Genomic DNA, 25,547 nt, shown 5'->3' with positions numbered 1-25,547 from the left:
GTCCAAGTTTTGCATGCATATGAGGCGATTGAAAAGACCATGGCTTGGGTCAGGCACACCTTAGGCATCAAAGTGACATCTTTGCTTTTTCAATTAAAGAGGTATTTTGTAGCAGATTTGCCCAATGCAATATATAGCTTAATTTATTAATAAATCACCCCCCCCCAAAAAAATATCTAGTCCATTTGGGAATATTAAACAAATTTGAAAAGATGACTTAGTTACTAGAAGAATTTGGTTGGCTTTTTAAATAATTTAAATCAGGACTATTAGAATCTAGAACAGGATGCTGAAGTGTGTTATAGCATCTACTTCTCTGAAGATAAAGCAATAGCATAAAACATCCCATTGCCCTGTTACAAAACAAAGACTGAGATGACTTTTGAAAACCTGTTCTAAATCTGTAGAATGTAAAAAACATAGAATGTAAAAATTAATCCACCTAGATTTTTACAAATGTATCATTAAGTAAACCAAAGTAACATATTAACTCTGGACAAGTTTATATTTCATTGATAAAGATTCTTCATGTTTTTATATTCAACATAATTTTAACTTTCTACAATAAAAATTGAGTCTTGGGCTTTGCCTCCATCTAGTGGACATGTTGGTCTTTTTCATAATTAAAAGATAAGCCGTCCTCCGTTTTTGTTGTTTACTTTTAGTTTTTTAGAATAAACAAAAAGTAAAGAAAAATGGTAACCATAGTTCATATACAGAGCAGTACCTTCTCTGCTTATTTTTACTGATAATTTATTCCCAAAAGGATTTGAGGTAGTTTACAATTGAAGAGATGTATCCAATAACTGGAAATAAAAAAAATAAAAACCATAGAAGGAGAAAGAAGCAAATAAATCATTTAATATATACATAGTTACTGCAATTGGAGTCACAAACGCAAGTTTGGTATTGAAGAAAAAAGACAATAATTGCATAATTCTTTGGTAATCGATCAAGCAAACCACATTATTATTTTTTATGAGTAAGAATATTTTTTCAAATTAATATTTTCTAACTTAGATATGCTTATTTTGGTATAAGTTTATAAAGGTATAGCAAACGTATAGTAAAGTTCAGAAGTCTTGATGAATTCTACAAAGCGAACACACCCAAGTAACTACTATACAGATCAAGATATAGAACATAAGCAGCACCTCTAATACCTGCCTTGTTGTCCTTCTCAGTATTTCCTCAAAGGTAACCACTATTCTAACTTCTACCACCTTGGTTTAGTTTTGCCTACATAAATGGAACCATTTATTATGTGTATTTTTGTGTTTAGTATTTTTCATTTGACATTACTGTCTCTGAGATTCTTTTTTTTTTTTTTAGTGTAATGGGTTTGTTCTTTTTCATTGCTGTATTCTGTTATATGAACATACAACAATTTATATATACATTTTATTGTTGATAGAACTTTGGACTGCTTCCAGTTTGGGGCTTTATGAATAGAGATGCCATGAACATTCTACTATATGGGTTTTGGTGTATATATTATACATTTCTTTAGAATATATACCTAGGAGTAGAACTGCTGGGTCATTTGTTGTTGTTAGCTGCCCTTGAAATCAACCCCAACTCATGACCACCCCACGCACAATGGAACAAAATGCTGCCAAGTCCTGCACCATCCCCATAATTAGCTGCAGATTGGACTGTTGTGATCCATACGGTTTACAGTGGCTGAGTTTTCAGAAGCAGATCACCAGGGCTTTCTTCCGAGGTGCTTCTGGGTGGACTCAAAACTCCATCCTTTTTGTTAGTAGCCAAGCATGTGATGGTTTGCACCACCCAGGGACTCCTAGTATGATCTTTTAAAAATTCTTTAATGGCTCCCCATTGGCTTCATGATGAAAGCCAAAATGTCTTATTATGACTAGTAAAGCCCATCATGATCTGATCCCAGTTTCTCCTCTGCCTGTCCCACCATAGCCTCTTCGCATCCTTATACTGATTAATCGGCCATTCCTTGAGGGTCCCCTTGCCTTTTCACACCTCTGTGCTTCAGCTCATATTGCGCCTTTCCTCATCTTAAAATATGTTCCACCCTACTCCAAGCAACTCATTCAATCTTCCATATATCACCCCCATTAGAGTATTGTCTACTTCTTTTATCATCCCTGCATTGAACCTTGTGCATATTTTATCAGGACAGCTGTTTACTTTATTGAATTTATTTGTTTACATATTACACTGAACTTACACACTGAGCTCTTATTACACAGAGCTTACATGCTGAACTGTATGCTCTATAAAGTCAGGGAGGTGATTTATTAGTCTTAAAATTACAGGCACCTAGCACATGGGTTTGGTTTTTTTTTTTTTAGCACAATGACTGGCACAGAGTAGACACTCCAAGTATTTGTCAAGTGAATGAATAAATGCGAGTCAGTCATTCCAATGATGCATGGAATTTTCTGATAGACGTCTGGAAGAGTGCTGCAAAAACCGCAAAACCCATTGCCATCAGGTTGGTTCTGACTCATAGTGACCCTATAGGACAGAGAAGAACTGCCCACATAGGGTTTCCAAGGAGCAGCTGGTGGATTTAAGCTGCTGACTTTTTGGTTAGCAGCCAAACTCTTAACCACTGTACCACCAGGGCTCTGCAAGAGTGCTGCAGAGACCCAGTAATTCCCTTTGTATTTCATTTAATGTCTACCGTGGTCATTTGCACATAAAAGCACCCAGGGTAAGGCAGAAGAAACACTGGACTTGTGCTTGGAAACATTAGACCTAGGTTAAAAATCTGGTTTCTACTAATGATAAGAGAAATACACAAACAAAACAAAACCCTGGTTCTGAGCAGCTGGATGGATGATCTTTACCCTGACAAAAGACTGGAGGTAATTCTCTGGAGGAAGTAAAACAGAGGGCCTCTGGATTGAGGGTACAAAGCACAATAGAGAGCAGCACTGCCACACTGAAACAAGATAATTTCATGAATATTTATATATTTCATGTTGAGTCCTCTTTTCCCATCTCTTACGCACTTTCTAGAGTTCTGGTAGCCAGACTTACACCCTCCAGCAGGGAGACTGGAGGAGTCACCCCGTGAAGAATCAGACCAATTCAAAGAGATAGACCTTAAAGAGCTGATGTCAGGGGTTCCTCAACTGAACAGCTCAGACAGATTATGCACCAGTGAAACCCCCAGTCTGTGCATAAGCCCCACCTCTATACACAGAAATTCCATCAGATACATATCACTCCACTCCTAGGTATGGGGAAGACAGTCAAGGGTCACTTGAATATTGAGGAAAGCTACTAAGAGAGAGATTAAAACAAACAGGAACAGGTAACTTGGAGGAAGCAGCAATTATGCATGGAGGGGAAAAAAAAGTTGGAAGTAAAATATATTGTTAATATCAAAGACAAAAGAAGATACTACATCCATGATGTATAACCAAGATGTTATATAAAAAGGACTTTTCAGAGAGCTCTGAGAAGTGAAAACATGGTAGCAGAGGTGAAAAATAGATTGGAAAATAATGTTGAGGAGATTTCCCAAAAATAGTACAAAAAGACAGAGACATAAAATAGGAAAATAATAGGTTTGAAAATTAGAGGACAAACCAGAAGATCTAACATCCAAATAACAGAAGTCTCAAGATGAACGGAGGAAACAAAGTAATCTCAATGAAATAATTCAGAAAAATTCCTTGAAATGAAGGACATGAGTTTCTAGATTGAAAGAATCTACTCAGTGCATAGCACAATGGTTGAGAAATAGATTCTTATCAAGGTATAGCATCATGAAATTTCAGAACAATGAGGACAAAGAGAAGATCTTCTGAGTTTCTACAAAGAAAAAACAGGACCTATACAAGGGATCAGAAATGGAATGGCAGCAGACTTCTCTATGGCAACACTGGAATCCATTAAACAACAGTGCAGTGACTTTAAAGTTCTGAGAAAAATTATTTCCAATCTAGACTTCTTGATTCAGCCAAATCTCTAGTAGGGAGTAAAATAAATACATTTCCGACCTGCAATGACTTGGACAATTTACTTTCCATACACTCTTTCTCAAGAAGCTACTGGAGATATGTTCCACCAAATAAGGGAGTAAACCAGGGTGGGGTGGGGGTGGGGGAGTAGATAGGATCCAGAAAATAAGTGATCCAATACAGAGTGGCTGAGGAAATCTCTAGAAGCATGATAGCAAAGGGAAATCTCTGAACAACAGCTGTGTAACAAAAGGCCTAGAGAGCAATCAGTCCAGACTAGAGCAGATCAAAAAGCTCTGACATGGACCTTTTCAAGAAGATGAGATTGACAGAATCCCTCATGTGTTTGAACATATTAAGAGATTTAACAAGGAGGAACAGTTTAAAGATGAGTGATAACCAAAAAAAAAAAAAGACCAGTTGCAATCAAGTCGATTCTGACTCATAGTAGAACTGCCCCATAGAGTTTCCAAGGAGCAGCTGGTGGATTTGAACTGCTGACCTTTATGCTTAGCAGCTGAGCTCTTCACCTCTGGGCCACCAGGGCTCCCATCCAGAATGTAGGAAATCCTTAATATTCATTTACTCATTCACCTTCTGTCTGTAGCAGGCAGCTGGACACGACAGGGGTAGCAGGGTGGGCAAACCAGCGACCGTACATTGAACTCATCTGTCCAGTACCTGCCCTCATCCCTGTCTTTTCTGTTCCAGGGGATTGGCCTTAGGGCTTTGGGGCAAGACTTTTCTGGGTTCAAATTCCAAGCTGTGCTGCTGACTAACTGTGTGGCTTCTGGCAATTTCCTTAGCCTTTCTGAATCTCGGTTTCCCTATCTAGGAACAAGAAAGCCTCTCTTATATAGTTGGTGTGAGAAACAAACAAGAAATAGTGGAACGCCCTTTGCTTTGGCCAGTAGCTGATCGCTGCTCCTAACTTCAGCGTCCTCCTTGGCTTGCCCGGCACCTGAGGCCTCCGAGAAGCCAGCGGAGGGCGGCTGGGGCGGGGAAATTCCGCAGTTGCTATGGCAACCGGAGACGCCTTGCGTTCCAAGGCTGAGGACCGCGGAGCTGAGAAGGCCGGCGGGCTGCGGAGACCCCAGAGGCATGAGGGGGGCGGAGGCGGTGGTGGTGACAGCTACCGCGGCGCCCGAGGCGGGCCGCGACGGGGAGCAGCCTCGGCAGCTGGCAGGGCTAGGGTGCGCAGGGCGCGGGGAGCCTGGCAGCGGCGGCAAACAGTGTAAGTTCAACACCTGCCACGGATTCTGCCGGGAGAGAGGGGTGGCGTGGTGACCGGGTGAAAGGGGTACTGGGGAAGCCAGAGTGGGACTGGCTGAAGTCCCGAAGGTTTTTGGTGGGGAGTGGATGGGGTGGGGCGGGGTGGGGCAGGGATGCTGTTTTGGCAAAGGCGGCGGTGAAGGCTCTATTCTCGCCCATTTCCCCAAGCCCTACAGGCTACCTGAGCCGAGGGTCTGGGCGATCACCTCCACCTTAATCGGTAGTGGCATTGGCCTGGAAGGAATTTTTCTTTTTTAATTATATATATTTAAGTATACATACATTTATGTGTGAATATTGTCAAAATGATCTTCGTGTTTCAAGGCTGGCAGAATATAGATATCATTTTGCCAGTTCCTTCATTTTACAGATCAGGAAACTGAGAAAGTGACTTGTCTAGGATCACTCAGTCAGTGTTGGAGAAATACGTAAAACTCTCATCTCAGTTCATAACTTCTTGCCTGATCCTTTTAGAACATCACATCTACGGGCAATATTTTAACACAGTGCTATTTCCTCCCTGCTTTTTCAAACACAAACACACACACACATTCAAATAAATAAAGGCAGTTCTGGTCCACACTTAGAACCGACATGGTTGTAACTTGATTCCGCGCCAGGTCATGGCGCTAAGTCATATTGTTTCATGAATTTACAAACATTTCCCAGCCCCTTGTGCCCCACCTGTCTTCAGTAGGTGCTAAGGAACGGTGCTGGTGAAAACAACAGGTCAAGGAGGAACGCCAGCGGTTTCCAGCCCTTTCGCAGCGCCTCCTTGATTGCCTCCCTAGAGGGCAGCCTCGAGTTCTCGCAGCTCCCCCTGCGCTCAGCCAGCCCCAGAAGGGAGGACTGGGCTGAGCGCCTCAGCTCTGGTGCTTGGCCAACCACAAGCCCTCGTTCCGAGACCTGCTCAAGGAGCCGCAGAACGGCTGCTTCCAGGTTAAAGGGACCGCCTCCCTCAGCATCAGCTCCCCCCAGCCCATTTGACTGGTTATGATACCTCGTTTTTTTTATTATTGTTATCAACCGCAACAAAGCCTTTCTTACAGCAACTAAATTAAATATATTTAAATAATAGATTCGTTACTCAGATTTAAAATTTTCTCTATGAACTTTCCCATTAAAGATGCTCATATTTAAAGGTTCTTTATTTCTGTGGCTCTAGGAGTAAACGGTAGAATTAAACATTTACTCATCAATTCAATAACACTATTGTGCTAGTCACTGGGCAAAGTGCAGGGACATGAGTGATGAATTAAGGCAGCTGTTCAAACTTCCAGGATCCCACGAAGTCCCAGTGAGGGTGTGCAAACATCCTGCCTCCGCCTCCTTCAGAATCTTTGTTTCAGGACTTCAGCCTAGGTAGAGACAGGCTGGTCACACTGGTAAAAAGTACCCATTCAATTTTCAAATGTTTCTAATTATTGGAAAGGTCTTCAGCCTCCCTACAACTTCTCTTCCCTAATCACAGATCTACTCTCAAATGTATACGATGAAGTGTGGTCCTTTTCTATATAAACATCCTTGAACTCTGTACAGGCGGCTATTTAAGCCTTTCAGGAACCCTGGTTATGCAGTGGTTACGTATTCCTCTGCTAACCCAAAGGTGGGCAGTTCAAACCCACCAGCCTCTCCTTGGGAGAAAGATGTAGCAATCTGCTTCCTAAAGATTACAGCCTTGGAAACCCTATAGGGAAGTTCTGCTCTGTCCTATAGGGTTACTATGGGTTGGAATCGACTTGTCAGCAACGAGTTTGTTTTTCAGTTTTGTTTAAGCCTTTGTATAAAGACAAGTCTTTCGGAGACTTTGTGTCCCCTTTAAAATGATCTATAGCACTCGTCTTCCGTTAGCTGGCCTCTTCCACCGTTCTCCAGTTTATTGAATCATTGAACTCAGTATTCTAGGTGTGATCCGACTGGTATAGTGTGGTGGGACTACTGTAACCTCCCTTGATCTGAATATTATATTTCTATTCAATGGGTCCAAAATTACATTAGCTGTTTTGGTAGACACATTATGTTATTGACACATATAACAAATATAGTCTATGACATCCTTGGTTTCTTTCTTTCCCCTTTCCTCAACTGAAAAGATTTTATCCAGGCTTTTTATATCCTATATTTATGCAGTTAATTTGTTTGATCCATAATACAAGTCTTTACATTTATCCCCATCAATTCCATCCAATGGATTTTAGTACTTCATTCAAATCTATAGAAGCAGCCGCTTTGACTCCTGATTCTGTTCTTCAGTAAGTAACCTTTCATCCAAGTTTGTGCCATTCCCACTTTTGTTGAGTTTGCTGGTGGTTCCTTTACTCAAATCAGTCATTTAGATGGCAGTTCCAACAAGATCAAATAGAGTCACTAGAAGTCCTCATCCTGTTTGAGTTGCTAATCAGCATATTTGACATGGGTGTTCAGCCTCCTACAAATCTACTTTACCAATTGCCTTGCTGAAATGCAAATACACCGTTGCTACAACATTTCCTTAATCTAGTCCTCTCATAACGCTAGAGCCTTAGAGGAGTGAGGCAAGATTGGGTTCTCATTTATTTTTATGACTACCTTTATAACTTCAGCAAGTTATTTTCTCATCTATAAAATAGGAGTAATTATACCTGCCCATAAGGTCATTGTGAGAAAAAGAAATAATACATGTAAGATGCTGGAGGATGGTAGCCTTCAAGAAATTGTAGCTATTGTTATTAGCTCTCAACAAATGAAAGCAGTTTAGTCTGGAACAATCTTCTTCTTAGCAGTTCTTCTCTTCACTTTTGGGCCACTGCTCCTTGTTGTTTGTTCTCACAAGCCATCTGTTGTCCTCAAAATGTTGGTGAAGACCAACTTGAAGCTGCTGTGTTATAGCCTGCAGAATTATTTTCCTTTCTCTTTTCTTTTTTCTTTCCTTTCTTCCTTTTGAAGCAGAGAATATTTGTCCACAGTAGCTCCTTACTACTCTCTCTTTTTTCACAGGTCTCAAACACAGTCACCTTTAGTAATTTCCTCCATAAATTCTCTTAGCATCTGGGCTGAAATTTGTCAGGAGACTTGAACTTATAACAGGTGATCTCTTCCTCTCTACTGACCTGTTATAAGCTGTTCTTCCTTCCTAGTCAAGTTTGTTAAGTCCTTTTCAGCCTGAAGATCGTGATTTAACAGGAAAAGATTAAATGAAAGTTAGGCTTGAATAGTGCTGTTCCCATCTTTCATTCATATAACTCCTAACTTTTGGAAAATAAGAATGAAACCCAGAAAGTATCTCATTCTACCTTGTCCATGTCTGAGGTTGTGTTTGGGTCTTCAAGCCCAGGAATGACCCAGGGCTCTCACCCCATTTGGGCCAGTTCAGACTCAAGTCAAATTGATTCACTTGTGTTCTTTATTGATTAGTCTGGAAAAGATGAGACAGCCACTGAGTTTTAGTGAGTTTAAAATAAAATCTTAAATAACTAACTCATTTGATTGTTTAGGTTTTCTATGGCTCCTTGAGCTGAGCTTTTGAGTACCGAGATTAGAATTTCTAGTTCCCTGACATTTATAAGTCTGCATAGGCAGATATCCAGTAGAATAGTCTTTACTCAGAGCTCTGTCTAATTTAACAGTGCTCAGTTCTACCTGGACACAAATTCAGTGAGCATCTACTATTGTGCCAAGCTCTATTCTAGGACTATGATGAACTGAACAGACAACATCCCTGCTCTTATGGAGTTTATGGTCTATTAGGGGAGACAGATATTAAACTAATAGTGACACAAATAACTATATGTACATGAAATGAAATTGTGTACAAATTTAATAAATGACATGAAAGAAGAAAGGAGGGTATTATGAGAATAGCCAGGGAGATATGTCTAGATTGGGGAGATAGGGAAAGTTTCCCCGAAGAATTGATATTTAAGCCAAAGCCTGAAATTTGAGTAGAAGTTACCCAGGCAATAAATCAGGAGAAAAGCAGAGGAAACAGGATGGGTGAGGAAATAGAGGTGGGGATGGACAGAAAGGCAGCGAGGTAGGAGCTCAGAGAGGGAGAACAGGTGACAGGAGAGATTGGAGAGGCAGACAGGGTCAGATGGTGCCGAGCTCTTTTGTTCCCCTGGGGTCCTGTCCTCTGGAGTAAGCAGAAGAGGTGTAGTTAAAGTAGTCAGAACAAATAATCCAGTCCTTGACTGTAACAGTAATAGCCTATAGGGCCAGGTTTAAAGGCTAGGGAAGTTATGTGTCCCTAAGAGTTTCACTACTACAATTCAGATTTAATCTTTGAAAAATGGTGATTAAATAATGATGAGGCTGTTTTATATTATATAACTGGATTGTAAGCTCCACACATACATCTCTCTCATTCATTTCTATGTCGCCTGCACCTAGCTAAATGTCTGGCACTGAGTAGGTCTTCAAAAAAGAATTAATTGAATAAATGGATGAATGGTACTTAAAGCTAGCTAAAGGAAACGCCATATATTTAGTTATAATACTTAAAAGAAGTATCTGAAACTTAAAAGTTCAGGAATTATATGAAAGGGTAAAGTCCTTTTGCTAGAACCAAAGAATCAAGAGTTACGATGGAAGAGATCTTTCCAAGATGAAGTCTTCGGGTCTGCTATTTGCATGGAATTCCATGTCTTTAAAAAAAAATATTCATGTAGGTATAACGGCTAGAGGTTGGGCAAAATTTATGATAAGTAACCAATATTGTTAATGTCTTTATAGGGAAGAAATTCTTGTATTGTGAGCCACATAAGAGAATTAAGGAAGTGCTGGAAGAAGAACTTTACATTAAGAGAGATGAATGTCACCTTAAAAATCCGCCTGCAGGTACTCTCAGTGAGTAATGAACTGTGTTGGTGAAATGAGTATGAAATTGCCTATTTGATGGCAGGGTGCTTATTTTATTTACTAAAAACTGTGATTATTATAAGAAAAATGGGTTCTCGGGAAACTCTAGAGCTATTTTATAATTATTTTGTCTATGCCCAAATAAACCATTATATTTAAAAAAAAAATGAGCTAGATGTCAGTGCCTACATTTCTGTCCCGCATTTTTGGTTTAGTTATTTCATTTAATGATAAGTAGAAGTTTTTCTAAGTGCCTGAAAAGCACGATAGCATCTTCAGTCTTTATCAATGTCAATATGACCAAGAACAGAGCTTCCTACTCTAATTCATTAGAATTACCTGGGATCTTACTTAAAACAGACTCTTGGGCTCCATCCCCAAGTCTGGGGCCCAAGAATTTGTATTTCTAACAAGTTCCCAGGTAATGGTGATGCTGCTGGTCTGGAGACCACACTTCATGAATTGCTGACCTATAACTATCTAAGTCGTTTAAATGGGTCAAATCATCCAAGGATTTCATCCCACATACAAATCGTGTATGAGTTTTGTGGTCTGGGGCATCAATATCTCTCATTGATGGTCCATTTGAGAAAAGATATGCCCTAGGAGCTCCAGATCCCTCACAGATGTGACTTTGAAATTACTTCCTGTTGGTAGCTGCCACTGAAGAGGCTCCGACTCACGGCGACCATTTGTATAACAGAAGGAAACATTACCAGGTTCTGTGCTATCCTCACAATCATTGGTATGTTTAAGCTCATTGTTGTGGCTATCCATCTCATGGTATTTTCCTTATTTTCTCTGACCCTTTACCAAAAATGAGAAGATGTCCTTCTCATTTTCATGGTTCTTTCTCAGGAATTACTAGATACCTAGTTTATGCTCTTCATATCACTGGGTTTTCACTGCAAGCCTCTTGGGTGCTAGCAGTTGTTGTATGAAATAAAAGAACTGTAAGACACAATTCCTGTGCTCAGGGAACCTGATGTTTTTCTGGGGAGGAGAGTTGAACAATATATAGGTAAGGCCTGAATTCACCAAGGATTCCTAAGAGCAAAAGTGGCAGGCCCAGAGATGTATCATTTCAGATTCTATAATGTATATGCTCACTTTACACTTCAGAATTAACCACTGAAGTGTCTTTTAGGCCTTCTCATATCGACTACTCATACAAAAGAAAACATGAGCAAAATGGCCACTTTTGTCCATAGTGTCTTAAAAGAATGTTTTGAAGTCTAGTTTGGATTCTATGAACGGGTGCAGAATGACCTACTCAATTGCTGTCGTCAAACCCAGCCTATATGTAGTGTTTCTATGGTGGTTAAAAAAAGTCTATACAGTGCTATTATATTTGCAGTTTGTCTTTGTTGCTTGGAAAGACCACATCCAAGCTCATTTACACATTAGTCATGTGTTGCATTATTCTTATTGGGTACATTTGATTATGAGATAGTCTAAGTGAATAGGAAATATCGTTTGGTTCATAAAAACTCCTTTTTTAAGCTATTTTTTCAAATGTCCTTCATGTAAAATTGATGAAAGGAGGCCTGGTGGCACAGTGGTTAAGCACTCGGCTGCTAACCAAAAGGTTGGGAATTTGAACCCACCAGCCCTCTGGAGAAGAAAGATGTGGCAAGTCCGCTTCTGTTAATATTACAGCCTTGGAAACCCTATGGGGCAGTCCTATTCTGCCCTATCGGGTCGCTATGAGTCAAAATCAACTTGAGGGCCACGGTTTCTTTTTACAAATGTATGAATGCCTGGGCTGCATTTTCATAACATCCACCAGAGGTCGCACGGAGGTGCTATTTCAGCCTAGAAAAATCTTTCAAAGCTGAGAATAGATTCTTTAAGTTTAGGTTTTAAAGGGCTCTGCTTATAGAAAACAGAAAGCTGCTCTTCCTCTTTTCCCCCTCATCCTTCTTTGTCTTCTTTGTTTCTTTTTTTGTGTGTGTGGTTATAAGCCCTATATCCATTACCAGAACAGGGAACTAACACCCTGGAAAAGGTGCCACGCTCTTCCAGCCTGGTCTCAAATTGGTGGCACCCTAGGTGAGCCACTGGACCTCCTAGTTCAGGGTTTTCAACATGGTGAAAGCTTTGGCTTCCCTCTCTAGGGAAATACACCTTGTCACGTACGTCTAGCATTCCACATACATATTTTAGGAGCTTATGTGGCTCCTGCAGGAGCTCTTCCTGGATGTGAAGAGTAAGTACACTTGACCCTTTGTCTCCATCCACCTCTTATTGTTTGCTCCTTCACTCATTAGAATTAGGCTTTTGTTCCCACCATTCCTCTGAAACTGTTCTTTTCCAGATTACAGATGACCTTCATCTTAAAGGTCAAATCCAATGATCCCTTCATCATACTCAACCTCTCTATAGCATCTGACATAATTGTTTACTCCTTTCCTCTGGCTTTGATCCTACCCCATTGGCCACACCTTCTCCCTCTTCTTTCCTGCCTCTCCCTTCTCTTAGCCTCTAAAAGTTGGAGACCTTAGTGATAGCCCCTTTTCTCTTTCTACACTCGCTCCATGGGTGATCCCATTTACCACTCACTCCCTGGGTGATTGCAACTAGCCCATTAGGCTAATGATGCCAAAATTTATATCTCTATAGCCTTTACCTATCCCAAAAGCCTATAGTCAAATAGGGTATTTGGATGTCTAATAGGCATCTCAAATCTAACACCTCCAAAACAGAGCTCTTATTCTGCTTTTAAAACCCCACTCTTCACCAGGTCTTTCCCATCTCTCTCAATGTTCCCACCATTCACTCAGCTGATTAGGCCAAAAAACATCTACAGGTCAAATCTTCAAACTCTGTAAGTTAAATCTTCGAACTCTATATCCAGTCGGTCTGCTAATCCTGTTGGATTTACATTTGAAGTATATCCTAAATCTCCCCAGCCACACCCTTGCCCAAGCCACCAAACCTCCTATAGCAGGTTTTCCAGCTTCTGCATTGTCCCCTATAGTCTATTCTGTACACAGAGACTAGAGGAATCTTTTAGGAACATAAATCATTGCACATCACTTCCGTACTCAAAACTCTCCAATGGCTCCTTATTATAAATTTCATTCTCATATGGCCTGCTCATCTCTTTAAACATATCTCTTATACTTCCCCACTCCACTTTAGCCATAGAGCTTTCTTGATGTTCTGGAGCATGTCAAACTCATTTCCACCTGCAGCGCAATGGATCATTTTTATATGGCCTTTCTTGTAACTCTCACCAAACAGCTGGATGGGACTATGCAAATGAGATGCTTATGGTCCACCAAAGGGATTCGAGAGCTTGCTAACAATGCAAATAAGGTGCATGGTACTCTTGTGGGGGTGGGACCATGCAAATAAGGTATATGGAACCCTAACAAGGAGATTGGTCAGTTTTGTCATCCTGCTAGGCTTAAAATGAGCCATCTCAGAGGCAGACAGGGGAGAGCTCACTACCACCAAGTAAAACAGCTGGGAGTGGAGCGTGTCCTTTGGATGGAGTCCCTGAGCTGAGAACCTCCTAGACCCAGGCAACAGGGAGCTGTAACACCAGAGATGGCACAAGATGGTGAGAAGCAGCAGCAAGCACAGCAGAGAACCAGCAGCAGCAAAACCAGGAGTCAGCACAGTGGGTTTCCCAGCCCGTAGAGCGAGAGCTGAGCACCTTCTGGCAGAAGGCTTGCTGATGGAGCGAGGTGCCTCTGGGCCCTTGGTGGAGCTAGGCTTGCCAACCCACAGAGTGAGAGAGCTGAATGCGTTTGGGCAGAGGCTTACTGGTGGAGTGGGTTGCCCCTGGGCACTTATCGGTGGAGCTAAAGAGCTTTGTAACACTTGCCCAAGTAGGGCAGAGACCAGGTGGGCCCAAGAGGCCCCAGAGGCCTAAAGAGCCGAGGGGCCAAGGGACCAAGGGCCGGGGAGAGGCCTGCCTGTGGGCACGGCTGAAAAGCTGTCCTGACTGAAGAACTGTGTCTGGAGTCATTCCTGATCCTGAATTGTAACCTGCTACTTCCCTAATAAACCCCATAACTGTGAGTATGGTCTGTGAGTTCTGTGTGGCTATTACCGTGAATTATCAAACTCAGCAGAGAAGTAGAGAGTGCTGTGGGTGGGACGGCTATGCCAGAATTAGTGAAAAGGTTGGAGAGAGGAAGAATGACATCTGCCTCATAGGAATCAGCTTTGGGCTGTGGATGCTGACAATGATTATCCTCACTCGTGAAGTTAGAGGAGGTCAGATGCCCCCACCACGTCATTTTTATACCACCTTAGGACATTGCACCCAAACCATTGAATGTCTTCCTCCCTCTTCCCTCAGGTTTCAGTTCAAATGTTGCCTACTCAGGGAAACTTTTTCTCTCCATGAGGTTAAAATAGCAACCACCCCCCTAGTCACCCTCTACTCCCTCAAACTGTTTTCTTCTGTCATTACGTGGAATTATGTAATTATTTGCATACACGTTTATTAACTATCTCTTCCCTAGAATGTAAGCTACCTGAGGCCAGGGACTTTATTTTGCTCACAGCAAATCCTCACGAAGAGGTATTAAGATTCCCATTTCATGGCTGAGTGAACTGAGATTTTGAGAGGTTTATAACTTGTCCAAGGTTATGCATTAAATAAGTGGCAGAACTGCATTCCAGATCAAGGTCTGGCCCCAAAACTATTTGACTTTTTATTCACTGTTGTGTCTCCAGTGTTGCATTAATGGCTAAATCCAGTGGATCCTGCTCTATCCTTGGCTGACTTGAGATTTCTGCAGCATTTGACCTAGTTGGTGGCTCTCCCCTTAAACCTCATTCCTTTCTCAACTTCTTGGATACTAAACTATCCTGTGCTCCTCTTACTTCTCTGGATATTCTTTCTCATTCTCCTTCAAGGACTTTTTTGACTCACTTGCTTCCCTCAAATATTGATGTTTACCAGGGTCTTAGCGACGTCTTCTGATGTTGTTCCATGAGCTCTCCCTGAATTGTCTCATTTACTCCCATAGTTTCCACAATCACTTCACTCAGATGACTTTGAAATCTGTGTCTCAAGGCTAAACCTCTCCTCCTGGATGTCCCATAAACACTCAGGGTCAATATGCCCAAAATGAAACTCATACCTCTCCCCACTTACTCTCTTCTCTGTACCACCCATCCAAATGAATGGCATGGCCTAGTTTCCAAGCTCGGAACCAGAGAGGCATCCTCCATCCCCACTCCAGACCACCATGACCCATATCTAATCAATAAGTGAGGGCTGTTTTAATTCAGCTCGAGTTCCCAAACTGTTGACTTACATGCCAGGTTCATCTTGTGGACATGTTATTTGCTCTGCACTGTATTTTTTTAAAAAATATCTGAACCAATTGTCAACATTAAAAAATAAGACATTTTCACGTATACATCTAGATTTCCAGATGCTCTTGGGGGAGGCGGTAAAGGAAGATCTGACAACCCCATTTCTACATTTTTATCTGGCAACAATGACTGGAGTTGGGTAACGCTGACCTGCCCATTCCAGTGTTCACCATTGCACACCAAGGTCTCCACTCAAGTCAGGAAGAGGATATTACAAGCTATTTGACATTTATGTTCACAAGTCCACTATAAACTTTCTCTTCTCATGGTAAAAATAGGAAGTATTATTTCTGGTATCTATGCCTCCATCAAAAGTGGCAAAACAGAAAAAGGTTGTTGTCTCTGTTCTATTGAGTCAATTCTGACTCATAGCGACCCTATACAACAGAGCAGAACTGCCCCTAGGGTTTCCTAGACTGTAATCTTTACGGGAGCAGATGGCCAGGTCTTTTCTCTTGCGGAGTGGCTGGTGGGTTCGAACCACCAACCTTTCAGTTAGCAGCAGAGCGCGTAACCAATGCACCACCGGGGCTCTTAGAAAAGACTGAGAGAGCCAATTATCTCTTACCTCCAGCCAGCTTTACTTACTTACGTTACCTACCTGGCCTCTATATATTTGAATTTCTGACTTTAGATAAACACTATATATGCATGTATCAGAACATATTTGTGTAGTTATGTATGTATTGGGCTGCTTCTTTGAATTTTTAAAGAATCAACCTCACAAGCTCCCATAACACTCTGATTGATGAAGGTGAGATTTCAATAAGAGTTCAGACTAGATTTGCCCTCAGCCACAGAAAAAGCATAGAAATACTGGGTCACATGGCAAAGTGTGGACAAGGCTACTGAAGAGCTTATACTGTCTAACAAGAAGGGGATTTGTCCTGAAGTTAAACAACTTAGATTATAGAATGTTCTATTTGTGACAGAGCTTATGACGACAATTATGGAAATACCCCAAAACAGTGGAGTTAAATTCTCTCTGTGTTTTTTTCTTCTCCTTTGGTCACATGAAATTGGTAAAAGTCACCAGGATCAAAAGGATTTCAGGAGTTAGGCTTTATGGAGGTTCAGCAGAGTGAGCATTACATTTCTTTTTGAATATTGTTGTATGGGTAGCAATAGGTGCTGTCTGGGGCCCTCAATTGAATGAGCTACCCCACCTGGTCTTGTGGTCACGTCACAACAACAATTAACAAACAAAGACATGGATCGACATGAAAAGGTTATGTAGTCCTCAGAATGGCCAAGGTGCCCCAGGTGGTTGTTACTGCGTGCCCTGTGCTTAGGGCTAGGGAATGGTATCAGTGGAAACTGGAAAAATGGGCTGCCAGCCCTCTAGGCTTCCCTTCTCTGGACTTTTGTTCCTTCTAGGCTCCTGATATAGAAATATGTGGGCTCAACGAGAAGCACTGGAAGCTGAGGGTGAGGTTAGGGGATGGGTAAGGGGTGTCTCCATATATAATCATGATGATGATGATGGTGGTGGTGGTGATGGTGATGATGATGATGATGGCTATCATGGAGTGCCTTTTTGGTGTGACAGTTTTTATAAGTTATTTCTTTTAATTCTTACAACAACCCTGTGAGACATATGCTCTTCTTATTCACATTTTGCAGATCCAGCAACTGAGGCTCAGAGAGGTACAGTAACTTGCTCCAGTGTCACACAGCAAGCAAGTGAAATAAATATCTGATACTTGAATGCAGGCGTGTCAGAAGCTAAAGTTCTTGCTTGTAGCCATTGGGTTATACTGTCTCTAAAACACAACAGTATGTTTTCTGAGAAGAAAAATATTTGAAATTGTATTGGTAGCAAGTGGTATTCTCTTTAGTAAAAAAAAAATTGTCACAATGTTCACCAGGTTCAGCCTTGGTTTAGGTTCAAACTTGAGACAGAACAGGTTTCAGAGTCTTTACACATTCCAGTTTGATAAGGACAAAGTCATGACATGAAAATATTCTCATTATCCTGGGCAAGGGTGGGGTGAGGGGTGAGGGGAAGCAATTTTCTAATTAGATCTTCTGAGCAGATGAAAATGGAATTTGGGGAATCTTATGGAACTTTCTAGGTAAGAAAAATTTGGCTAACTTCATCATTCATATAGTCTTAGTGATTCCCTGGAGATTTCCCCTTCCTTACAACTTTTTCAACAGTCGAGGTAGGCTTTTGAGATGTTCATTATGGAACTAGTGTAGTTATTTTACCGTTTATTTTATAATTGTATCTACATTTCTAAGAATTTCTATAGAGGATTTTGCATAATTAAATTAACATATCAATTTAATGTTTTTGAATTGCAAGGGCTTTTCTGTTTTTTTGGCTAAAATCTGCAGAGGTTACAATAGTCATGAAAGATTTGATTAATGATGCTTACTAGGTTTCTCTTACATACAGTCCCTTTTCCAAGGAATTTCAAAAGTGTCCTACTAAATCCGTTCATTTGTGTCTGTATCTTAATACATGGAAACTTAATTTTGAATCTCGTTTATTTAATTACGTTTGATAAAATTTAGAAAATGTAAAATGTTGCTGAGCAAGTGTGTTATTCATTCATTTATTCAACAAAAATGCTTTGTGTACTTACAACACACAAGGAATGTACTGGACACTAAGGGCATGTCAAGGTAATTACAGAGCCTAAAGAAGCCCTGGTGGCACAAAGGTTAAGCGCTTGGCAGCTGATCAAAAGGTTGGCAGTTCGAACCCACTCAGTGGCTCTACAGGAGAAAGACCTGGTGATATACTCCCATAATGATTACAGCCTAGAAAACACTATGGGGCAGTTCTTCTCTGTCCGATGGGGTCACTATGTGTTGAAATCAACTCAATGGCACCGAACAAGAGGCCACCAAGAATAAATTAAAATTGCTTAAATTTTTCTTCTTCTGGCCAAATCTCTGACCATGTTTACACAAGGGAGGTTTAAACAATATGGCTCTAAACTGGATTTCCAAGCTCTAATGGTCATTGTTCACTGTCTAAATGAGACAGTTGAAGCAAACAAAAATATTTTTGAAGGGTGAGCTTTCCTTCCCTATAAGACCAGACTAGGCTGGCCCCCTTGGCTAAAATTTTTGACATAAAGTCATGGTTTAGTCACTTTAAAACTCAGGGTAAAATCATGTTTAAAAAGGTCTTTGAGTGGAAGAGCTTGGGGACATAAGAAGGGAAGAGAGAAGATGGGCTTCTGGAAGATTCGAGCCTTGGGAAAGGATTTGATTCCTTTCTTTTAGCTACTCTCTTGTACCTCTGCCTTTTTCCTTTTCAGGAAAAGGCATTGCCAACACTGAGGTCTCTGTCTCTGCTCCTCCCTTATCTTTCTTCCTCCTCCTGGGATGCACGTATCCAGACTTAAGAGAGTGAGGTTTCTCTTACAAGACGCAGCTGCCTCCAAGGGCATCCATTCTCCTTCTCAGACCTCTTTATATCTTTTGTTGAATATATTACCTTCTATAACTTCTTCACCCAAACATCGTATCAAATCAAAGTAGTGGTGTTTTTCCAGCAGCCTCCATCCCTGAGTATAATACGTATTTACTCATAACTATATTTTACTTTGAGTTTTTTTTCATGCATTTCTGAACATCTACATTTATACTTGCTGTCTTCCCTATTAGTTGTAAAGTTCTAGTTATTCCTGTGATTGCATCTGAAAGAGCACAACTAAATGACACTAGTACAATTCTTCTATCTAATTTGGTGTGGTTTGTCTACATAACCTGCCTCCTGATTTTAAAATGCTTTCCACTTACCAGAACTTCCCATAGTATGGAACAGATTTAAATCTATTTCCTTGGCCTCTTACAAGGTGTCATGCACGATAGGTATTTAATAAATGTCTGTGGCCTCCTAAATTTAAGGGTCTATTATCCAGAGACTGGAGGTCAGCACTTCTCTATCTCTAGTCAGGATAGAAGAAGAGGAAACTGGCTTCAACAACAGGGGAGGATTTGGGTTAGATAGAAGAAATAGCTTAAACTTTTTAAAGTCTTGACAGAAGGAGATTGGAGATTGTGGAGTCTTCCTTGAAGGTCTTTAAAGAGAAGAGACTAATCTTGACAGATAGCTTTAGCTTTTCCATTCAGGAGTTGGGAAGGAGAGGCAAGTATTGACATATAGCTTTGTGAGTTAGCTCATTCATTGTGCCTCTAAAAACTGAACCTGAGTCCATGCTTGGACATGAAACTCATTTTCCCTAAAAAAATAACAACTCCCATTTATTGAGTGCAAAGCACTCTATACCCATTTCACCCAAATCCCACCGCCTCCGAAAAAAAAACTCAGCTGCCATTGAGTCAATCCCTACTCATGGCAACCCCATGTGTGTCAAAGTAGAAATGTGTTGTATAGGGTTTTCAGTGACTGATTTTTTGCAAGTATATCTTGCAAAGCCAAGCCTTTCTTCAGAGGTGCCTCTGGGTGGACTTGAACCACCAGCCTTTCGGTTAGCAGCCAATCACGTTAACTGTTTGCACTGCCCAGGGACTCCAGTAATCCTTTAAGGTAGATATTATTATCCCCCTTTTCAAAGATGAGAAAACTGAAACATAGTGGGTAAAATAACTTACCCACAGTCATACAACTGGTAATGGTGGAGCAGAAACCCAGATCTCATCTGAACCTGAAGACCGTGCTCCTAATCATTACACATTATGAAAGGATCAAATATCAGCCCTGGGTCTATGGAGAATATTTGGCATTAACATTTACTGCTTCAGCTCAATGGAATCCAGTCTTTCTGGAGCCATTGAAGCTGGATGAACCTCTGAAACTACTGCCTGAGATAATCTTTAAACTTTAAATCTTTAATCAAAACTATCCCCTGATGTCTTCTTTGAACCAAAAAATAGCTTATCTGCTTTGAGCATTGTGCTCTTTTAAAGAATTATCAATGTGAGATCAAATTGACAATGGCAATTCCAAAGGTTGGATGGCAGCTTAAGGGACAGTGAATTTAAGATAATGGTGGTGGGAAAGTTTGCAAAAGGACAGCGAGAATGATAGGACAATTGAAGAATGTAATCAATGTCACTGAACTGTACATGCTGAAATGGTATATCTTTGGCTGGGTATACTTTCACCAAAATTAAAAAAAAATTTACAGCCTTAGACATGGGGAAAACAATGGCACTAATTCACCACTTTTCTTGACTTGGGTGGCAGTTTTGTACACCAAACTTCACCAAATGCTTAATGACCGATTCTCAAAACCTAAACAAGTGACTTTAGGATATGGGAGATAGCCCAGTGTCTTAGTCGTCTAGTGCTGCTATAACAGAAACACCACAAGTGGATGGTTTTAACGAAGAGAAGTTTATTTCCTCACAGTAAAGTAGGCTAAAAGTCCAAATTCAGGGCATCAGCTCCAGGGGAAAGCTTTCTCTCTCTGTTGGCCTTCTTCTCATCAATGTTCCCCCGGACCCCAGTCCAAAGGACGCGCTCTGCTCCCGGCACTGCTTTCTTGATGGTATGAGGTCCCCCTGTCTCACTGCTCACTTCTCTCTTTTATATCTCAAGAAATTGCCTCAGGACACAATCCAGTCTTGTAGATCCAGTCTTGCCTTACTAACACAACTGCCACCCATCCTCCCTCATTAACATCATAGAGGCAGGATTTACAACATATAGGAAAATCACACAGTACCAGGAATCATGGCCCAGCCAAACTGATATACACATTTTTTGGGGGACATAATTCAAACCATGACACCCAGTGCAAATTATTACTAAACCAGTATTTATTGAATAATCAGGTTACAAGACCTATACATTTGCATTGTATGTACATGAGACATCACTTTCCAAATATTTTGCTATAGTGTTGTAAATGTGGGATCCAGTGATTTTGTTGTTTCTTTAAAGAATGAATCAAACAGCATCTAGTTCAAGGCTTTTGGAAGATTTTTGGATCCACTGGATGAATTAATTTTGGATTCTTATCTTTGGAAATATTCACACGTCTAAGAATTAAATCACAATCAGGGAAGGTTGAATGTAGGTTACATATTACCTATTATTTTTCCTAATCCGTCTGTGTTTTGTTATGTATGTTTCTATGCTGACTTTTCATCTAAATTTGTTTGGGGGCAAGTTAATTTATCTAATAGCATGGTAGAGGTTTAATATGCACATGGAGAATTTTTGAATAAATGAACTGGAATAAAGGGTTGAAGGAATGATAAAGACCTCAGGTGGCTTGATTAATTCAAACCAAATAAACTCCACTGAGAAGACTGAAAAAATAATCACTAACTAAATCCTTTAAAAACACTTTGTGCTAAATACAGAATATGCTAATAATCATCATAATACTTTTTGAAAATATTGACAGTGGCCCTGGAAGGGATTTGGAGCATTAAAAGGAATCTCCCTGTGGGAAGCTTGAAGCCAGGACTGCCGAGCAGAAACAGTTTATTGCCCCAAGCCAAGTACTATTCGAGGCATGGAGGATTGAGAAGTAAGACCCTGATACCCTTCACTTTCATCAAAGCCCCTGAGCCTGCTGCGCAAGTAACAAAACAGTGGTATATTTTTTAGTTAAAGATCTCAGTCAAAATTCAGTCATCCCTTTAAAAAATCATCTATATGAGCCTAAACGGTCAATAATTACTTTTAAAAAAGATGAGCATGTAAGGGGGCAGGGAAACTAGATTAATGGAAACGTAACAACCAGAACAAAAATAAGAAGAAATGTTCATGCCTTGTGAAGAACGTAACCAGTGTCACTGAACAATCTGTGCAGAAGTTGTTTAATGAGAACCTAAACTACTATGTGAAGCTTCACCAAAAACACAGAAAATGATTAAATAATAATAATTCTATTATTTACTAAAAAAAATTCAATCATCCTTTGACATGTTTCTCCCAATTTACTTTTAATTTAGCCATAGTCATTGAGGAACTCAAACAGTAACAGTTCAACTAACCAATTTACCGCACGAATACAATATAATTTTATACTCTGGGCTGTACTCATTACTTTTTTCTTTACATTTAATCTACGTAAGACTTTCTAGCACAAAGTTCAGCCCTGTGGGGAGACGTCCTGCACCGTCCTTTCTTCTAGATGGGTGATCTTCGTTTAACCGGTGGAAATGAGGAAAGGGAGATGCAGGAATTAAGGAGAATAAAGCAAGCACTTTGCTTGGCTCCTTTAGTAGCACCCTTTTCTAGGCAAGAGGCCATCAGACTGGGCCTGGTATAATGTTTCTCAACAGATGTAACGTTTGGAACAGTATGTGACTCATTCGTAACAGCATGTTACTCATAGTCAGTGTCTGCCAGGAACATGTGTAGCAGGACTCGAGGAAGGTAAGGGGTATTGATGTAGAAGCACAAGCAATGTCCAGAGCGTCTAGAGACAATCTCATCTAATTTGTCAGGTTCCATTTATAGTGGGTAAATTCATCAATCCAGGGAAACTCACAAAGCAATTTATTTTAAGGATGAAAGTTTTCTAAATGCCATAGAATAAGACTGATTCGAAGAGCAAACTACCTTCTTTTGAATGAGCTAGAAGACATACATGCCCAATAAATTACCCAATTCATCAGCTGGGGATATATGATAAAATAAACCATTTGATTTTGACCATAATTGTATTACTTTCATCCATACAATTTAGAAGAGACTTGTTCGTGGCTCTATTCATTGCTATCCACCCACAATACCTTCCTAGCAGCCTCCAGATCTCCAGCCTGTAACAAGCCCTGACAGTAAACATATTATAATATCGGTTATTAACATATATATTAACTTCATCTCTGAAAGTTGCATTTTGCCAGGATATGATTTGCTACTGTCTGCTCTTCAAATCACAACTTATCAGTCTACATGAAGCAGATTAAAAACTAAAAATTAGACATTTCTGTGGAATGGAATTTCAAATTCTCATGGAATTCAGAATTTCTGGAGCCATTAAGGCTGGATGAAGCCCTGAAACTACTGCCCTGAGATAATCTTTAAACCTTAAACCAAATACATCCCCCAAAGTCTTCTTTAAACCAAATCACAGTTCAGCTTAATTAGTAAAGAATGTCTGCTGTGAACATTGTTTTCTCTTAAACAACTATCTATATGAGATCAAACTGACAACAGCAACTTGAAAAATTAGATAGAAAGCTTACAGGGCAGTGAGTTTATGCCAGTGGGGGAGGAACAATTTGGAAAAGGAGGGTGAAAATGATTGCATAACCTGAGGAGTGTAATCAATATCACTGAATTATATATGTAGAAATTGGTTGAATTGGTGTATGTTTGGCTGTGTTTATTTTCAACAATAATAAAAAAAGAATTAAAAATATTAGACATTTCTCATTATCAGTGATAAAGGGAAGATGCTAGGCACAGAGATACCATAAATAAACAAAATCCACAGATAACTTAAAAAACTTGGTCAGTAGTAATTCATACAGTATGGAAAGCTCCATGAAGGAAGGGATCATGTCTTTTTCACTCACCACTGTGTATCTGGCACTTAGCATGGTGCCTGGCACAGCAGGCAAATTACTATTTGTCACAAGAATGACCAATGAATGAATGAAACAGGAAGTATATACTGAATGCCGATTGTATGTTCAGAACTTTGTTGCTTACCTATGAACGTCTCTCCTCTCCACAAAAGTACCTGGCTTTGCCTACTCGAAACTGCTAAATTAAACAGAATGCAAATAATAGGGGAAAAAGCAAGGGAAACTACTGACTTCAGGGTATGACTCGTGAAAAGTTGAATATATTTTATAAACAGCTCTTGGAACTGAAACTTTCAAAGAGAAGTTTTCCATGGATTGCAATGAGGTTTGCAGGAACTTCTCCCACAAAGTAATACTTCAGTCAAATAATTTAGACAAAACTTACTGCCATCTTTTTATCTTTCTTATCAGCAACATGGTAGTTTTGACTCTTCCAACATTCAGTACACATCATTTCAAATTTAAATTTATTATTATCTAATTATAGTTCTTAAGCATGTTTTCACTAGGGCCTGGGAAGCACATACTTTCACTATACTAACAAGTTTCATTCACTTACTCTTTCATTTCTTTTTCATTCTGTGACATTTAACCAAAAAAAAAAAAAAAGCTTACCCCACTGTTACTCAAGTTTTAATGTGCCTACAAATCACATGGGGATGTGATTGAAATTCCCATTTCACCCTGAAACTATTACCCTGAGATAATCTTTAAATCTTAAACCTGAAATCAAAAATATCCCCTGAAGTCTTCACGAAATCAAACAGAGCTTAGCTTAACTAGTAAAGAGTGTCTGCCTTGAGCATTGTGCTCGTTTAAGGTCTATCTGTATGAGATCAAATTGACAACAGCAACTAGAAAGATTAGATAGGAAGCTTAGACGGCAGTGAGTTTATGTTAATGGGGGAAGAACCAATGGGAAAAGGAGGGTGAAAATGGTTGCTCAACTTGGAAAATGTAATCAATGTCACTGAATTGTACATGTAGAAGTTGTTGAATTTGTGTATGTTCTGTTGTATATATCCTCAACAACAACAACAACAATACATTATTTAAAAAACAGAAAAAAATTGATTTGAAAAACAATAACAAAAAAAAAAATTCAGATTCTGATATGGTCTGGGGTGGGGTCTGTAATTCTGCATTTTTAACTAGCTCCCAGGTGCTGCTTGTTTGCTGCTTGTTCAGAAACTATTCATTGTGTGATGAAGGTCTAGAAGACTGAGTATTGGCTTCTCCAGTTCCTTGGACTACGTGACTGTCGCTCTCACATTCTACTCTACCAAATGAACTACTTACTGTTGGGAAGATGGAATCAAATTTAGTTTATAAAGTGGGATTAGGATCAAACAGCATTTCCCCAAAGTAAAACACTTACTCACTTGTTCACATATTTCTTTACTCTAGGATAAGATGAATAAATCCTTCCAGTAAGAAGAAACCACTTTCTCCTGATGTCTGAAGGACAAAGAAGAAACACACTTTTTTCCACCATTTAAGATGTGTAAAAAAATGAATATTAGTCTGTAATTCCTACGGTTGGTATGAAATCCTATCTATAAATTAATCCAAACTAATGAAAGACTGTTGGTAAACTTTGCTAAGCATCTGAAAGCAATGTAGGAAAATATACTTATTTACTTATTGTTACAGTTGGAATAACTGGGC

General features: G+C 40.0%; 1 protein-coding gene across 1 annotated transcript; it reads left to right on the top strand.

The window, feature by feature from the left end:
• Positions 1-5,051: 5,051 nt before the first annotated feature.
• On the top strand, positions 5,052-25,515 carry CUNH11orf97 (chromosome unknown C11orf97 homolog). The gene is made up of 4 exons (XM_004385548.1): positions 5,052-5,184; positions 9,933-10,037; positions 21,740-21,865; positions 25,287-25,515. The coding sequence occupies exons 1-4, from the start codon at positions 5,052-5,054 to the stop codon at positions 25,289-25,291; spliced, it is 369 nt and encodes a 122-aa protein (XP_004385605.1). The 3' UTR covers positions 25,292-25,515.
• Positions 25,516-25,547: the final 32 nt, after the last annotated feature.

The sequence above is a fragment of the Trichechus manatus genome, unplaced genomic scaffold (assembly GCF_000243295.1).
Source record: "Trichechus manatus latirostris isolate Lorelei unplaced genomic scaffold, TriManLat1.0 scaffold00141, whole genome shotgun sequence".
NCBI classification, from domain to species: domain Eukaryota; kingdom Metazoa; phylum Chordata; class Mammalia; order Sirenia; family Trichechidae; genus Trichechus; species Trichechus manatus.
The sequence above is the reverse complement of the archived record's forward strand: the minus strand, read 5'-3'. Positions and strand labels throughout refer to the sequence as shown.

What these genes read in the sequence shown, in the direction of transcription:
- CUNH11orf97 (XM_004385548.1), top strand. Translation starts at nt 5,052, where the DNA reads ATGAGGGGGGCGGAGGCGGTGGTGGTGACAGCTACCGCGGCGCCCGAG. An exon ending in TGGCAGCGGCGGCAAACAGT is followed by an intron (nt 5,185 to 9,932) that starts GTAAGTTCAACA and finishes ATGTCTTTATAG; the next exon opens with GGAAGAAATTCTTGTATTGT. An exon ending in CCTTAAAAATCCGCCTGCAG is followed by an intron (nt 10,038 to 21,739) that starts GTACTCTCAGTG and finishes AAATATTGACAG; the next exon opens with TGGCCCTGGAAGGGATTTGG.